Source organism: Capra hircus, chromosome 25 (genome assembly GCF_001704415.2).
Source record: "Capra hircus breed San Clemente chromosome 25, ASM170441v1, whole genome shotgun sequence".
NCBI lineage: Eukaryota > Metazoa > Chordata > Mammalia > Artiodactyla > Bovidae > Capra > Capra hircus.
Window position 1 is genome coordinate 1,600,458 of NC_030832.1, and position 17,368 is coordinate 1,617,825.

The 17,368-nt window shown below is 64.7% G+C and overlaps 1 protein-coding gene across 3 annotated transcripts; it reads left to right on the forward strand.

The window, feature by feature from the left end:
* TRAF7 (TNF receptor associated factor 7) lies at positions 110 to 17,340 on the forward strand. Of its 3 annotated transcripts, none has more exons than XM_018040663.1 (21): positions 110 to 222; positions 7,283 to 7,398; positions 7,659 to 7,716; positions 9,177 to 9,268; positions 11,642 to 11,758; positions 12,163 to 12,255; positions 12,397 to 12,430; positions 12,963 to 13,146; positions 13,252 to 13,386; positions 13,984 to 14,201; positions 14,278 to 14,351; positions 14,527 to 14,575; positions 14,650 to 14,777; positions 14,973 to 15,055; positions 15,660 to 15,699; positions 15,821 to 15,937; positions 16,012 to 16,134; positions 16,268 to 16,387; positions 16,475 to 16,606; positions 16,690 to 16,809; positions 16,976 to 17,340. In XM_018040663.1, exons 2-21 carry the CDS (start codon positions 7,321 to 7,323, stop codon positions 16,988 to 16,990), a joined length of 2,010 nt encoding a protein of 669 aa, XP_017896152.1. In that variant the 5' UTR covers positions 110 to 222; positions 7,283 to 7,320; the 3' UTR covers positions 16,991 to 17,340. The 3 variants fall into 3 exon arrangements, with proteins under 3 accessions (XP_017896152.1, XP_017896154.1, XP_017896153.1); XM_018040665.1 differs by having other exon boundaries at positions 13,252 to 13,380; XM_018040664.1 differs by lacking the exon at positions 110 to 222 and adding an exon at positions 4,996 to 5,311.

Consider the following 17,368-nt stretch of genomic DNA (forward strand, 5'->3'; position numbering starts at 1 on the left):
AATCCATCCCTGCGACGTAGAAGCCGCCGGAAGTCGTAGTTCCTGAAGAGCCGAGGGGAAGGCGGCCGCCTGGGGCCCCGAGAGCTGGGGAACTACAATTCCCGGCGGGCAGCGCGCCGGCGCGCTTCCGGCTCGAGCGGCCCGTCCCTTCCCCGGCCGGCGGCCGAGGGGCCACGATGAGGCGAGAGGGTGGTGCTCCCGTTCTCGAGCGTCCACGGGCGGGTGAGTGTCCGCGCGGCGTGCCGGGTCCGGAGCTCGCGCCTTCGGTCCGCGCGGTGGAGCGAGGGGCCCGGCGTTTGGGGCCCCGGGAAGGGTTCGGGCCTGGGGGGCGGGGCTCAGGCGCGCCGGGGTTTCCCTCGTCCGTGCGTTTGTCTGTCTGTCAGCTGGGCCATCGCTTGCTCCTCTCCTCCATTCTTTTCTTTATTCGCTTCTTCTTCCTCCGTTTAACGGCTCGCCGCCGGGTGCCCAGCACTGTAACAGGCGCGGGGAGACTGCGGAGAGCGAGATCCCAGTTCTCCTGTACTCTTCTCGAGGAGGATTTTTCAGCCTCGCCCCTCTTGGCACTTCGTGCCCATCGTCATTGCCCGCTGTGCCTTGTAGTGTGTTGATCACTATCTCTGGGCTCCACCCACCAGATGCCAGTAGCCTCCCTCGCCCCCGGTGTGACAACCAAAAATGTCTCCAGCCATTTCCAAGCGTCCCCTCTTTTCAGAACCGGTGATCGGGGGTCCCCCACAATACACAAACATAGTCATGGGGATCTGTGACAGGTGCTATGGAAAACGGAAAGAAGCAGGGCGTTGAGAAAGAGACAGGCTTGAGGAGGGGCACCTCCAGCATGCAGCCTGTCCTGGGAAGTTGCTGGAAAAGCGTGCTGGGCAGAGAAAAAGGACTGCAAAGGCCCAGGATAAAAAAGCTCAGAGGATGCCAGCGGGTTCTGGGGATGGGGTGAGAGGTGAAGTGGTAAGGCCAGGCCAGAGTGCAGGATGGAGGCTGCGTGGTGCTCACAAGGGAGGCTGTTGGGGAACTCGAGCACAGGAGAGTAGGCGTCAGGTAGGATTGTGTGCGGGGGGCGGGGGTGGGGGTGGGGGTGGGGGCGTGGTTCCTCTTCTAATCCTCACTTGGGTTTGGCTGCCTGGGCCAGGTTGTCTTGAGCCAGGTCAGGACGGTCAGCTGGGGCTGAGTCTGGGGTCCTGCTCTTGCAGGGGGAGGGTTTCCACCCCACTGTGCTATGTCCCTTGCTTTAGAGCTTTGCGCTGCTCATCAGTGTCCCCTTCTCCCATCCCTCAGACCTCTCCTCATCTACACGCAGGCCCCCTCTCCTGGGGGCTGCCCACCCCCAGCCTTTGGCAAGCATGTGGCATCTCTCTTCCACATTTCATTTCTTTGGGCCTCTCCCTTCCCACATCTCTTCTTCTCTTTGTCGTAAATCCCCTCCTTGTACTGCTCTGGGCATCCAAGCTTCTCTATGCAAACCCTAGTCCCTGTGTCTCAAGGTGTCTGCATGCTATAACAGCACTGCCTCCAGGAAGCCAGACCCTTCTCCTTCGGAGCAAGGAGAGCCGGGACATGGGCTACCTGGCTGATAAGAGCCCAGCCAGGAAGGACGAGCTTGAGCTGAGGTTCTCTGTGGAGTGACTCCACTATGGTTGTGTGTCATGACCTCTCTGGAAACAAATGGAAAAGATCACAGTCTTCAGTATTGCCTAAGGGCGGACAGAAACCCCCAGAAAAGTGCCTCTGGCAGGTTGAGCAGCTCAGTGGTACTTCTGACCCTCTGCCTCCTCTCCGCTTCTCCAGAGTCGGGTGTGAATCTTGGCCAGTTGGCTGGACAAAAGAATAGGCAGTTTGGGAAATGGAGGAGGATGTGGCTGAAAGGCCTGAGCCACTTTGGAGGCTTCGGCTGCCCAGACACGATGATCCAGCCTCTTGCTGGCTTGGGGAGGGGCTGGTTTACCTGCAAGGTGGGGCCCCTTCGTTTGCTGGCCGCCACAGAGGAAGCAGAAGGAACAGGACTTTGGTCAGCCTCGGCCCTGACCTCTTGCTGGCTGGCTGTGCCTGTGGTGACCTTGCAGCTTCTGTTTTGAATTCTCAAGAAGGAGCTCATGTCGGTGGAGCCTTCGTTGCTAACTCACATGCATCTCTCACAGTTCTTTCCAGGCTTGGGTGTAGCCAGTCCATTTAACGGGTGAAGAAACCTGAGGACCAGGCAGGCACACAACTTGCCCGAAGTTGCACACTTGCCAAGTGGCAGAGGTGGGGTTTGAACTCAGGTCTCCCCGAGCCTGGCACTTGCGGGTGGGCACCCAGCATTTCAGGCCTCTAGCTGGCTCAGGCGGGGGGACTCATGAAGACGGACCCACCAATCCCTCTCAGCTGGTGTCCTCAGTGTCCCCGTGTGCTAGCCCTGAGTCAGAAGAGATGGTCGCTCCCCAGGGGAGTGTCGAGTCAGGTGGGGCTGGTGCTGACGTCACTGTGCACACCTAGCCCTTAGCCGCCTGGGCAGGAGGAAGTGGGCTGTCTGAAAGTCTTTTGGGGGATGGACATTTCCAGCAGCCCCCAGGAGCAAGGAGGAGCAGCCTAGCAGAAACCAGGACTGGAGGGGTGTGCCCGAGGGCTGAGCTGGTCACCTCCAGACCCAGATCTGGCCCAGGGCCTACATGCCCTTCCCGACTTCCACTGGGAAGCAAGAAGGAGGAAACCCAGGAGACAGAAGCCACACAGGGAGCAATGAGACAACGGCCAGGGGAGCCTGAAGGTGCACACGGGGCCCAGGGACTACCAGCCACTTGGCTCTTAGGTCGAGGCCCCGGGCCTGTCTCCATGAGTTTAGACACCCTGATTTAGGACAGCCACTGGGGCTTGGCTGGGCCCTGAGGTGGAGGGAGGGTGTGGGCAGGAAAAAGCGGCCCTGCAGCTGGACACTGAGAGAGGAAGATGAATCCCACCTCTTTCCAGCACATTCTTTCCCTGCGCTGTCCCCCAGGCTGGGCCAGGCCCTGACTTCATACATGGTCCTCAGATATGGGGAAGAAAGGATTGGGGGGATGAGGCTGGCCCCCCAGGGCAGGTGGGGACGGGAAGGCATTTCCATTGCCAAGTAGAGGTTAAGGCTGGGCTGTGGTGCAGGAGGGATGGGCAGGCTGGAGAGGCTGCCCCTGGACAGGAAAGGCCAGGAGGCTGGGTGGAGGAGGCAAGGGGGCAGAGCCCTGGGGAGGGCAGGCCACAGCAGGTGTCTTCGGCAGCTCTGAAACCTCCAGAGTCTGGGCTGTGGGTGCCAGGGGCAGGATGGAGAGGAGAGGGCAAAGGCCTGGGCCGAGCGCTGGGAGGGAAGGTAGCCGGGCAGGCCCCAGACCAGGGTGCGCTGGGGTCCGAGGGGACCCCTGACAGTCACAGCCTGCCTGTCTGGGATGGAAAAAGCATATTAAGGAGACACAGGGAACAGTGATGGGAAGTGTGTGTAGCTTTGCTATGGCAACCAGGCCTGTCTCTATAGGACTTGGCAGCCTGGCCTGGGCTTGGGCCAGGGGGCCCCGGGGCAGGACTTACCTGGGGCTGTGTGATCTGTAGGTGAGGCCAAGGCTGAACACAGAGCTCCTTGGAGCCACCCACGCCCCTCCCTGGGGCAGTCAGCATCAAGTGTGTGGCTTGATGGTGTTTAGAGGCCAGTCCACCCCCTGCTGGCTCAGCACGTGCTGTTCGGGGGACCCGAGCACACCCCCTGCTTGGGCTGTCAGAGCAGCTGTCTGGAGGCAGATCTCGGCCTCGTCTGGCCACCCCGCTGACCATGGCTGCCCCCACAGCCCTCTGGGTATTTCCCGAGGGGAAGGGGCATCATGTTCCACACTCCTGAAGGGGACGCCCCATCAGATCCCTTTGGGCTCCCTCCCAAGGGGGCTGATCAGAGGAGTGGGCGGGGGGCTTTCCTGAAGCCGGGTGGATGGAGAAGTTCAGGCGCTGGGGCATTTGCGGCGAACTTCTAGTTCCTCATTGGGCAGTAAGTGCACCCCAGGCCCCAGGAGACCCTTAGACATGGGTGTGGGTGGCCAGGGACCCCTGGGCGTTGACCTCAGCTCAGGCAAGGCAGGGGCGGGGCTGTTCTTGGTCTCCCGGCCCTCCAGCCTCACCCCAGGTGGACACCCCATTTCCATCAGGACTGGGGCCTTTCTCAGGGATAAGATCTCTGAATCCAGCCCCCAGACTGTGCTGAGGTGCCTTGGCCGGGAAGGAGGAAGGGTGAGGGGGAACGCTTCTGGCCCTCCCCCACACCGGGTGGGGTCTCCTTGGTCTGCCAGCCCACAGCTTTTCCCAGTTTATCAAGGGCCAGGTTCTGGCGTGGGTGAGGAGTCTGTCTCACTCTCTGTTAACAACGTCCTGCCTGTGTATGAGCCTCAGGTGGACTGTGGGGTGGGGAAGGGGCCTCCTCCCCCAGGGCCAGGGCACACCCCCACCCCGGGCTGGCCTCCAGGGAGCCCCAGCCTGCGGAGTGCTGAGCTGTGCTCTTGCGTTCCTGGGGTTTTGGCCTCCAGGAAGAGGATACTAGGGAGGACTGTTATTACGAAATGCAGCCCCTGGGGGGCCAGTCTGAGGGCGGGCCGGGTGGCATCTCGCTCAATTCCAAGAAGCTCTGGATGCAATCTCAGCGTTCCTGGTGGGCGGGGCGAGCAGGGTGGGCAGGGCAACAGTCACCTCCCTCCCGCCCCCGCACACCTTCCAGGGTGCGTGAGTGGGTGGGGTGGAAGGGTTCCCCCCACCATCCAGGGCGCGTGGGTGGACGGAACAGACACGGTCCTCCCACTATCCAGGGCGCACGGGTGGACCAGGTGGCCAGAGTACCCCCACCGTCCAGGGTGCACGGGTGGGCGGAACGACCAAGGTCCCCCATCATCCGGGGCCGGGGCGGTGCACTGAACCCCGTGAACCGGGAAGTGATTCCCTCCGTCCTTCCCTCTCTCAGCCCGGCTCCCGGGGCCAGTCCTGTCCCGTCTGTCCCCTGCCGGGTCCTGTGTCTTCGCCCCGCCTGACCCTATTGGCTGTCTGGGGACTTTCCGGCTGATTTGCATGTTGCCTGCGAGTCCTGCGTGCCTTTCTGTTTACTTCACTTCGGAGCGGGACAGCCAGACAGCCGCCGCAACAGGCGCTCAGGCAACCGGCACCCCGGAGGGGGCGGGCAGGCTGGCTGCGGCCCGGGGGGAAGCGCCTGCCAGGGTCACGGCCGCCCGGACCGTGGGCGCTGCTCTCTGCAGCCAGCAGCTGGCCTCGTGGCCCCGGAGAGCTTGCAGCAGAGGGAGCAGATGATTGTAAAATCCAGGTCAGTGTCAGCCGGCGGCCTCCCAGCGCTAGCCGCGGGTTTCCCCAAAGGGGTGGAGCGCTTCGCGCGGATGGGTTGAGTGCTGGCGCTGGCTGGGCCTCACGCAGCCACGGCCCAGTGGCCTTACTCGTAGCAGGGCAGCCCCCAGGACTTCCTTCTTAACAGGGAGACCCACAGGGGCCCTGGAGGTGGGCTTCCAGAGCCCCTGTTAACCCTAGAGAACAAGCCACAGAGAGGGGGGGTTGGGTGGGGGGGCAAGCACTTTGAGTCACAGCAGGGCCAGCAGCAGGCAGGAGGGGGAGGCTTTGGCCAAGCTCTGGGGAACCCTCTCAGGCACTCAGAGCCCTGCAGGCGGGCGAGGTGCCTCGTGGCAGTGCCACCTGTGGGGGCTGAGAGCCCCCGTGTCAAGGCCTGAGTCTCAAAACTTGGGCCAGTGGCGAGAGGTGGTCTTGGGAGGGGTGTAGCTGGGGAGAAATAAGGAGAGCTGTAGAGCCAACCCCTCCCTGCTGTGCTGCCAGGTTGGGCCCCAGGACACACTGCTTGGCTGTTGTGGGGGGTGTGGTTGTCGCTGGATGGGCAGGTCAGGAGGGCCTGGTGTGGAAAGTGCCAGAACCAACTGGACTGTGCCTTGCTGTCTGCTGGACTCACATGGGGAGCATAGAGCATTTCCCACCTTCTCGTGGGGGGCTGGGTTGTCCTTCCCCCTGGAGCCTCAGGGTCCTGCAAGACCCCCAGACCACCGGGTGGGCCCCTGCCTGCCCCGCAGCGTGGGAAGAGCAGTTCCTGATGCTGGTGTGATGCCTGGGCCGGGCGCCGGGTGATGAGCCCGTGGTGCGTGTCCAGGGGAGGTTGCTGGAGGTCTCCCAAGGTGCAGAGCTCATGCGGGCCTGGTGATAGGGCCTGGGCGTGTGGCCTTCCTCCCTGTGCAGGGCTCTCAACACAGCTGACCGCCGTGGGGGACGTGGTGTTCCTGGCTGCAGACTCAGCAGGTCCTGACATCAGGCACACCGCTCTGGGAGGGGTGGGGTCTGCTGATATGGCCACCTCAGTTCAGTTCAGTTCAGTCAGTCGTGTCTGACTCTTTGCAACCCCATGGACTGCAGCAGGCCAGGCCTCCCTGTCCATCACCAACTCCCGGAGCTTACTCAGACTCACGTCCATGGAGTCGGTGATCCCATCCAACCATCATCCTCTGTCGCCCCTTTCTCCTCCTGCCTTTTATCTTTCCCAGCATTAGAGTCTTTTCCAGTGAGTCAGTTCTTCACATCAGATGGCCCCGTCAGGGTGGGCACTATCTTAGGAGTGGAGATGCCCTCCCGGAGGGCACATCCTCTGTGGGCGGCTGACGGGGTCTGCTTACACCCAGGCCTGGCTAGCTCTCCCTGGGCCCACCTTAGCTCCTCTCTTATCGGGTGGGAGTCCCCAGAAACCGGGGGTGATGCCCATAGCACTGTCTCCCTGCTACCTGCTTACCCTAGTCCTTGTACACGATCAAGAGCCCAAGCTCTGCGCTCCTCTCCTGTCTGAAGGGGATTTCTATGTGTGGTGCGGCTGGTGAGGGGTGGGGCACCACCCAACAGGTCTCCTGGGGCGTGGCCGCACCTGCCCTGGCGGGTAAACAGCCTGAGGCTGGCCCAGCCTTGGTCCCAGCAGCATCCTGGCCTTGGCCCCCGAGGAGCAGACAGAGCAGGAGTGAGGGGGCGGGTTGGGGGGCAGAGCTGGCAGGCTTTTGCCAAGGGCTAAGCCTTGGAGCAAGGTGGGACTGAGCACCAGCTCCTGCCGCCCACCCCCCGGCCGCCTCCTTTCCTCCGGCCTGTCCACACCTGGGGCGGGCAGGAGGGGAGAGGGCCTCAACCGCAGGAGCCCACCCTTGTTGGGATTGGTGGTCGAGCCAGGCCTGCCGGAGCAGCCCTGCCAACGAGCGGGGCCTGGGCCGCCGTCTGGAGCCCCGTGTCTGTGTTCTGCCCACAGGGGACGCCACCCGAGGAGCCTGGATGCCGCTCTAGAGCATGAGCTCGGGCAAGGGCGCCCGCTACAACCGCTTCTCCGGGGGGCCGAGCAACCTTCCCACCCCAGACACCGCGGGGGTGAGGGCCAACCCCGGGGAGGGTCGCCTCTGGGCACGCCCCGTGCCCATCCCACACACCCAGGGCCCCGGGGGGCTTTCCAGAACACCCAGTCCGTCCCTGGAGGTCCCTTGGGTGGGCCGTGCCATGTGTGTGATTGGTGTGTCTGTGAGTGTGTGTGCACGCGGGGTCCTTAGTGGGACAGTGTGTCAGCCCATATCCACGTGTGTGTTCACATCCTCTGCGGGGTCGGGGCCAAGTCACATTCATTCTCTCTCCAGACCAGAATGGAAACCACCTTTGGGCCCGCCTTTTCAGCTGTCACCACCATCACAAAAGGTGAGCCCGGGAGCCCAGACCAGCCTGGGCCGGGGAAGCAGTCCGCCATCCCGCTGCCTGCCCCCAGGTCCCCCTGCACCTCCTTGCGGCGCCCTGCCTGCCGCCTCTCTGGGTGGGCACCACTTCACCCCCCATCCCTGATCAAGTGACCCCTGACTCATCCCAGCCCAGGCTCTTAGGGTGAGGCTCGGGGACAGTGGCAGGACAGACTGCTGGGCTCCTTCCTGGAGTCTGGTCCCTTGGGGAGCCCCCAGCGTGATGTGTCCGGGAGGTGGGGAGGAACCAGCACACGAAGGCGCAGCCTCCTCCCTGGAGACTGCACGTGGCCCCTCCGGGCAGGACTGCTCGTCCTTCTGCCTCTTCAGGGCTCGGCCCTCCTCGCAGTACATGCGTGTGTGCTGACTCCATGCCGTGTCCGACTCCACGACCCCATGGACTGTAGGCCACCAGGCTCCTCTGTCCTTGGGATTCTCCAGGCAAGAGCACTGGAGTGGGTTGCCGTGCCCTCCTCCACGGGGTCTTCCCCACCCAGAGTTTGAACCCATGTCTGCTGTGGCTCCTGCGTGTAGGCAGGTTCATTACCACTGAGCCGGTGGGAAGCTCCACCTCAGGGTGCACCAGCTGCTGATTAAAGTAGTGTTTTAGCTGCCTCTCCAGGGTTTTCTCTGGATACACTTGGTGGCAGGGCCCCCAGCCCACTGCATACGTCTGCTCACCCAGGCTCCTTTCTCCTGCCGAGTGACCCCCTGCCCCGGGGGGCTCTGAAAGAGCCCTCTTTTTTTCCTCAGATGTTCCTTTCTGAGGGAAAAGCAAATCCGCATCCCCCCCTACCCACGTCTCTTGGGTCCCTGATTTCTCATCTGCCTTTAGAAGCTGCAGGGCACACTGCCCTGGCGGAGGAGAGCTCCCGGGCAGAGGCAGACGGGGCCTGTCCCACCCAGTACCCCCTCAGTGTCGGGGCGGGGCAGAGCCAGCGACCAGGCCTGACCAGCTGCCCTGCCCAGGCGGTCTGATTACAGGCAGGGACCCACGGCCACTCACAGGGCAGCCCACTGAAGCCTGGATTGTGCACCCATGCCTTGGGGGCTGTTGTGACGTCTGGGCCCGGCTGGGCCGGAGACCAGTGGGGGCCACTGTGTGCCTCCGGCTGCTGCCTGCGGCAACTCAGAGGGAAACCCCTGTTCCCATGTGGACCCCTGACCAGTGCCTTCTCTGGGTAGCTGGGGTGACAGGCAGGAGGAGGTGGGTGGAGAGGGGCCTGGACCACCAGGCTGCTGTACCAGCTGAGGGGCTGCAGACCTTTCTGCCTGGGTGCGGCAGGGTTGGGGCAGGGGGCTTCTGGGCTCAGTGCTGGGGCTGTCCGGGGCAGCCCCCGCCTGGCCCATGAGCAGGGGCGTCCGCAGCCCGCCCTGGCGGTCCGGCCTCCCTGCACGGCCCACCGTGGTCCTTTCTCTTTGCAGCCGATGGGACCAGCACATACAAGCAGCACCGCAGGACACCCTCTTCCTCCAGCTCCCTGGCCTACTCCCCGCGGGACGAGGAGGACAGCATGGTAGGTCTGCGCCATGCTCCTCTCTGCCCTTGGGAGTGGGCCTCACTCTCGCCAGGCCCTCCCTTCCAGGGCCTGGGGCTCGGGGCCCGGGGCCCGGGAGGAGCTGCAGGGAGCGCCTTGAGCTCGGGTGAGGGTGGAGAGAGTGGTGAGGCAGGGGTCCAGCGCAGCGACACCCCGAGACCTGGGCCCCTATGGCTGGGTTTCCAGAGGGGCAAGGGGCAGCCAGGCTGGGGGGTGCAGCGTCCGCAGGTCTGGGTGTTTGACTCTGTCATGTGGGGGTGGTGGGAGCCACGGAAGGTTCATTCAGGAGCGTGACCAGGTCTGATCCCCATCTTTGAAGCTTTTTCTTCTACTGGGTGGAGGCTGTGTGTGTGGGTTGCCAGGTGCAGGCAGGGGCCCTGAGCCTGGGGGTCCTGACCAGAGACAGGAGTCAGCAGGTAGGGAAGTGTGGACAGGCCCTGGTGGGGGTTACCGATTTAGGGGTTTGGGGCAGAGTTGGAGCTGGCTGGAGCCCAGGCAGTGGGGCCAGGGTCACAGTGGCCATTCCCTGCCAGTCTGCCCACTGGCCCCTCGCTAGGCTCTGGGGCTGCAGGGGGAAGCAAAGGTGGGCCCGGGTAGCGGGCATGGGGCACGGTCAGCCTCAGGCCCTCACCCTCGCCCACTTCTCTGGGCTGCCTCTGCTTTCCCCTGGACATCCCTCTGGCCAGCTGGCCAGCCCTGCTAGCCCCCCAGCACCCAAGCTTACTCCTCAGTGGCCAGCCTTTGTTTTCTGTTTAATAGAGAGAAAAAAAGTATTTCTAATTATTCAAAAAACACACTCATGTGCCCAGAACGGCACTAGGCCCTCCCCAAGCACTCACCCTCTCCCCTGGGCTCTGCCTGCCTCTGTATCTGGGGTCCGTGACGTGCCCAGGGCTTGTGATGTGCCCGGGGCCTGTGACATGCCTGGGGCCTGTGACGTGTCCGGGGCCTGTGACGTGTCCAGGGCCTGTGACATGCCCAGGGCCCATGACGTGTTCATGGAGCAAGGCTGGAAGCAGTAGGCCCGCTTGCCCAGCTGGGCCGTGAGGACAGTGGATCCCCTGTGGTGTCTGAAATCCTTGGGTTTCGGCGGCTTCGGGATGTGGGCGCGTGCTGTGAGGGCCCGGAGCCACGGCCACCTGGATGCCAAGTCTTCGGCTGCCAGGCCCCCAGCCACACCCGCTGCTGGCCCTGAGGAGCCAGGCCTTCCCAGGCCCTGCCCCCAGCCCAGGCCTGCAGCTGCCCCTGCACTCGGGCGGAGTGGGGTCCCCACAGCGGGCAGGCGGCCAGGGAGAGAGAGCCCAGCCAGCCCGCGCGCTTGGCCCGCTCCCGCCTGGACCTGTTCTTGCCCTCTGGTTTCCATTGCTGCCCTGGGGATGGTTTGACTCACTTCCTCTGACTTTCCCCTCTCGCTCCTCACGTGGCGTTTCCATGCAAACGTGCCACTTGGGCTGCTGGGTGCTGCCCTGGTGAGGGAGGTGCCCGTCTGTGGGCTTGCTGGGCACATGGATCTCTGCCGCCCGCACACCAGGAAGCCGGGCCCTGACGCTACCCGGCCAGCCTCCCTGGGCCCACAGGGGTCTCGTGCCTCGGGCTGGTGGGGAGGGGACCCTTTCAACAGTCCACGCACCCCCCGTGGCTCGGAAGGAGGCAGCTGGGCCCAGAGGGGGCTGGGCCCAGAGGGTCCAGTGGGCTGGGCTTGGAGGCAGGCGGTTTATGGCTCTTGAATGAGGCTTCAGGAGAGCGAGAGAGGAGCATGGGAGTGACTGGAGCAGTTGCTCTCGTAGGATCTCTCCTGGAGAATTCTGGGCCCTGAGGGAAAGAACGGGTGGTGCCCCTTGTCCCGGCACACCCCTTTCTGTGTCTCTGGGGGCTCAGGCAGAGTCCAGCACCTGTGCCCCTCCCCCTGCTCTCAGAAGCTGGGCTGGGGTTTGGTGGGGGTGTCCACCCTCCCCTGGGAGCCTCCCTGGCCTGGGCTACTGTCCCCGGGCAGGACGGCCCCTCGGCCCCTGGAGCCCCACAGCCAGCCTTCCAGCCCCTCCCTCTGGCAGTCTGGGGGCTGTGGCCGCCCCCGCCCCAGGATTGGCTGGTGGAGGTGCCCCCTCTGTGGCCCACATTCCCTCACGGGAAGCAGGAAGCAGGCCGAGCGTGTCCTCGTAGAATTGAATAGCAGGAAGTCTCTCCATTTACACAAAGAAAGTTGGCAGATGTAAGCGACAGTCCCGACTGCAGGGCCAGGACTGCGGGGCGAGCTTCGTGCCCTCGGCACGCTGGGGACTGGGCGGGCGCCCGCTGGGCTGGGGGTCCGGGCCTGGCCGTCTCGCCGGCTGATGGTCGCCCCCCTGCCCGCAGCCCCCCATCAGCACGCCTCGCCGCTCCGACTCGGCCATCTCCGTGCGCTCCCTGCACTCCGAGTCTAGCATGTCCCTCCGCTCCACATTCTCACTGCCGGAGGAGGAGGAGGAGCCGGTAGGTGTGGCCGGTGGGGGCCCCTCCCTAGGCTGGGCGGTGGGGGCCCCTTCCCCTCAGGCCCCCTATCTACACAGGTCCACAGCGGGGACTCGGGGGCCCAGGCTGGGTCCCCCAGGCACGTTCTTCTCACTCCCAGTTCCAGGGGCTGCCCAAGGACCAGCTTTTGGCAGGAAAGGGAGGGCTCACCTGGGGCCCCTTCTGGTCTGCGTCCTAGGGTGAGGGTGGGCACAGCTGGAGGGCCTCTCCACGTGAGTTCCCTCGAGCCCTAGGCCTCAGCAGGCTCTCCTCGGGACACACCGCGGCCGAGGTGCTCTTGCCCCAGGAGGGCAGCCCGGCCGGCGGGACCGGGAGCTGGGTGCCCGCAACCCCGGGGCCCCTCACCCCGCCCTGCTTGGTCCCAGGAGCCGCTGGTGTTCGCCGAGCAGCCCTCGGTGAAGCTGTGCTGCCAGCTCTGCTGCGGTGTGTTCAAGGACCCCGTGATCACCACGTGTGGGGTGAGCTGCCCTCCTGGCCTGTGTGCTCCGGGAGCCCCGAACCTTGGGGCGCCCGGTCGGGCCGCCCAGCACGTGGCCTCTGCAGTGGGCGAGGGGTGGGGTCCCTGCGGCCGCGCCCCCACCTGCCCGTTGTCCCCACAGCACACCTTCTGCCGAAGATGCGCCTTGAAGTCAGGTAGGACCCTCTCAGCCCAGGCCTGGCCACCCAGGTCCCCAGCGGTGGGGAGGTCCCTCTGGGGAGGTCCGCCCGGGGCCCAGCTCTGATGGAGCCCCCTAATCCTCTGCCACCGGCAGTTCCCGGGCCAGCGCTCAGGCCAGGCTCGGGGCCTCCCTGCAGCAGGCGTGGGCGAGACCCCTGGGTGCAGCGCCCGCTGTCAGGGCTACCGGCCTTGCGGACTCAGGCCTTAGCCGCTGGCCCTTTCCACGCTCTGTCCCAAGCCCCCTGGCACTCCTCCAGACTCCTGGGTCCACTAAGAGGCCTCTGTTGCCACCGCTCACCCAGTGGTCATCCCTGGTGGCCCAGCCGAGCGTCCCTTCCTGTCCTGGGAGCCCCAGAGGGGAAGGTAGACGAGGGGATGAGGCCCCCGGTGTAGGCTCAGCCCACCCGGCAGGGGAGCAGGCTCCAGGCCCGCCACCCACCAGGGCATGCTCTCCCCGGGGCGGGGCTGGCTGGGCGGGCTGTGGGGTCAGCGTGCCCTCCCCCCCAGAGAAGTGCCCCGTGGACAACGCCAAGCTGACAGTGGTGGTGAACAACATCGCGGTGGCCGAGCAGATCGGCGAGCTCTTCATCCACTGCAGGCACGGCTGTCGGGCGGCGGGGGGCGGGAAGCCCTCCGTCTTCGAGGTGGACCCCCGAGGGTGCCCCTTCACCATCAAGCTTAGCGCTCGAAAGTAAGGGCCCCCATCTGCCCCCAGTCCCCGCCCCCCTGGGGCCCCCGAGAGCTGGGGCCTCTGGGGACTCAGCCCCCATGCCGTGCCGCCCGGCTGCCCCTCCAGGGACCACGAGGGCAGCTGTGACTACAGGCCTGTGCGCTGCCCCAACAACCCCAGCTGTCCGCCTCTCCTCAAGATGAACCTGGAGGCTCACCTCAAGGAGTGCGAGCACATCAAGTGTCCCCACTCCAAGTACGGGTGAGTGGGCGGGGGTGGGCGCAAGGGGCCGCCCTGGGCGGGGGCGGGCGGGCGGGGGCGGCAGGCCTGGGCTGGCATTCACGGTCCCTCCTTCAGCAAACCTTGGCTGAGATCCGCCTGAGTACCGGGCACTGGGGAGACGGCCTTAGCGGGAGCCACACCGTCGACTCTGTAATTACAAACTGAGGTACAGGTGCCGAGGAGGAGACCCGAGCCCCATGGGGACACGGCGCCCGGGGAGCTGGGGACTGATGCATGTGAGGGCGCAAGCCAGGCCTGGACTTGGGAGAGGGCTTCTGACAGTTGGACCAGCAGCAGCGAGTTGAGGGCAGAGGGGAGAGGGGCTGGCAGAGGAGGCGGCAGCTGGCTCTTCGGGGCAGAAGCCAGTGAGGGGGAGCGGGCCCTGGAGGAGCTCTGGGCCGGAGTGCAGCGGCTGGATGGCTGGGGGAGGCAGGACAGGTGGTGGGCGAGTGGCTGTGTGCAGGGCAGTGGCCCGGCATAGAAGTGGGATTTGTGGGAGACTCTTTGGGCTGGAGAGGCAGAGGGAAGGGCCCACCTGGCGGGCAGGTGGGCAGGACAGCTGTCCCGTCCTTCCAGGTGCACGTTCATCGGGAACCAGGACACGTACGAGACGCACTTGGAGACGTGCCGCTTTGAGGGCCTGAAGGAATTCCTGCAGCAGACAGACGACCGCTTCCATGAGATGCATGTGGCGCTGGCCCAGAAGGACCAGGAGATCGCCTTCCTGCGCTCCATGCTGGGCAAGCTCTCGGAGAAGATCGACCAGCTGGAGAAGAGCCTGGAGCTCAAGTTCGGTAAGAGCCCGGCGCAGGGGGCGCAGGGGTTCAGCCCTGCCTTTGGGTCCCTGACACCCCCTGCCCTGCCGCTCAGATGTCCTGGACGAAAACCAGAGCAAGCTCAGCGAGGACCTCATGGAGTTCCGGAGGGATGCGTCCATGTTGAACGTGAGCGGGCAGGGGCCACGGGCGGGGCCGGGTACTGGGAGCGGGTGGGGTGGCTCCCAGCAGGAGGCCTGTTCCCACTCAGGATTAGGTGTCTATGCTGGGGGCCCTTGCCTGGGTAGGAAAGGCCATTGGGGCCCCACCCACCCCACGCTCTGCTCTGCTCTTGGCCCCGCAGGACGAGCTGTCCCACATCAACGCGCGGCTGAACATGGGCATCCTCGGCTGTGAGTGTGGGCCCCCTGCCACCCGCCCCGTGGTCCCCAGGCCCCCAGACCCCTCATACCTCCTGTCTCTGCAGCCTATGACCCACAGCAGATCTTCAAATGCAAGGGAACATTTGTGGGCCACCAGGGCCCCGTCTGGTGTCTCTGCGTCTACTCCATGGGGGACTTGCTCTTCAGCGGCTCCTCTGACAAGACCATCAAGGTGGGTAGGGGCCTGCCCAGGGCCCGGGCAGCCTGGAGCAGCAGGGCTGGGCACAGCACGCCAAACTCTGCCAGCTCCAGGCCTGCCCATGGACAGGGCTTTCTCTGCTCCCCCATGCTCACATCATTCGCGCCATAGTGTCCCTTGCCACTGGGCTGGTCCTGCTGGGATCTGGCCTGACCCTGGTTTCTGCAGGTGTGGGACACATGTACCACCTACAAGTGCCAGAAGACTCTGGAGGGCCATGACGGCATCGTGCTGGCCCTTTGCATCCAGGGGTGAGTCCAGGGCGCACGTGTGTCCGCTGAGCACAGGGCCCACGTGGACTGTGGCTGCATGTGTCGTAGCGTGACTCTGTCTGCCACTCCTGGGACCCTGAGCAGGGCCGAGTCATGGGTGGCGGTACGTGGGGCCTCTGTCTCTGACGCTGTGTGTTCCCTGAGCAGAGCCCTGACCCCGGAGAGCCTCAGGTGGCCAAGGACAGGCAGGACCGGAGGGGAGGCAGGCCCAGCCACCCCCTAGCCCAGAGTGCCCCTTGTAGACCGTCCTTCCTGGCACGTGTCATGAGGCTGTGTGCTGTGGGCGTGAGTGTGTGTGTGCGTGTGAGATGCTGGCGCACAGGAAGCAACAGCTTGACTGCCAGCAGTGCTAACGAGGGTAATTACCTCCCGGCTCAGCTGTCAGACGCTTGCCAGGCAGGCGTGTCCAAGGTCCTCTCGCTGAGGTGGGAAGACCGACGCTGGGCTCAAGGAAGCTGTAGTGGTCCTAGCAACAGCCCAGGCGTCTGGTTTCCGGTGGCCAGTGCTCTCTCGGCCCGGCCAGGGCGGTGTCAGCAGGGTTGCTGTCTTCTTGCGCCCTGACACCCTGGCTTTGCTTCCCCAGATGCAAGCTGTACAGTGGCTCGGCCGACTGCACCATCATTGTGAGTGGGGCCGGCGGGCTGGCGGGGTCGGGCCCCACGCGTGCCTGAGAGCCCCAGGCACTCTGTGCCACTGGGGCCTGGGCTCAGCAGGGCCTCAGGCTTCGCGCCTGTCTGCCACCAGGTCTGGGACATCCAGAACCTGCAGAAAGTGAACACGATCCGGGCCCACGACAACCCGGTGTGCACACTGGTGTCCTCACACAACATGCTCTTCAGCGGCTCCCTGAAGGCCATCAAGGTCAGGCCGGGCGGCGAGTGTGCGTCGGTGCCCGTGCGCGCCCCTCCGGCCTGCGCTCACGGCCGCTCCCACAGGTCTGGGACATCGTGGGCACCGAGTTGAAGCTGAAGAAGGAGCTCACCGGTCTCAACCACTGGGTGCGAGCCCTGGTGGCCGCCCAGAGCTACCTGTACAGCGGCTCCTACCAGACAATCAAGGTGGGCCCCCCGACCCCGAACCAGCTCTGTCTGCCCTGCCCCCACCGGGCTGGCACAGGGAGACCCTCTCGTGCACTCTGGGTCGTGAGTGGGCGGCCTGGCCGGGGACCAAGTGGCCCGCGCTTGCCCGTAGATCTGGGACATCCGGACCCTTGACTGCATCCACGTCCTGCAGACGTCTGGCGGCAGTGTCTACTCTATTGCCGTGACCAATCACCACATCGTCTGTGGCACCTACGAGAACCTCATCCATGTAAGAGCAAACGCAGGGGTCGGCGTCTGACCCTGGGCCCCTGTCTGCCCCCATCTGTGCCTCTGACCTGCTGGTGCCGCCCCCCAGGTATGGGACATCGAGTCTAAGGAGCAGGTGCGGACCCTGACGGGCCATGTTGGTACCGTGTACGCCCTGGCAGTCATCTCGACGCCAGACCAGACCAAAGTCTTCAGCGCATCCTATGACCGGTCTCTCAGGGTACGAGATGGCCGAGTGCCTGGAGGGGGCAGCTCAGGACGGGTGCCAGGCCTGGGCGGTCCTCATGTCCCGTGTGTCCCCAGGTCTGGAGTATGGACAACATGATCTGCACGCAGACTCTGCTGCGTCACCAGGGCAGTGTGACCGCGCTGGCCGTGTCCCGGGGCCGGCTCTTTTCCGGAGCTGTGGACAGCACTGTGAAGGTCAGCACCATGGCTCAGGCCATCCACAGGGGCTGAGTGGGGAAGTGGGAGCAAGGGAGGCGGGTGGGAGCTGGCAGCCCGGGCAGCTGGGGGCGGGTCTCGATGGCAGCTGGCTTGGGGGCTGCATGGCCAAAGTGGCACTTGAAATGGAGTCTTCCCCCTGCAGGTGTGGACTTGCTAACAGAATCCATGCTGGCTCTCGGCTTCCTCTGGGCCCGACCTAGGCCTGTCTAAGTCCAGTGGGCCGCGTGACTGGTCTTGGGGTCTCTGCCTGCCCTGTGGGGACTCAGCCAGGCAGGCAGTACCCTCCCTGCCCTGTGCCCAGTGAGCCTCCCTCTGCTTGGCCCTGGCACCATCACTGCCAGGACAGTGCCCAGCCCGTCTGGGTGCCAGGTACGACGCTCGCCAGCCCCACCTCCATCCTCACTCCCGATGGACTGTGGGCCTTTTTACTCACCTTTTCTACACTGTTTTTAGACTGTACATAGATTTGATTACTTCTTGATTGAAATAAAAGTTGCACAGACTGTGGTTCTGAGTGGGGATGGTCCTCGGGGAT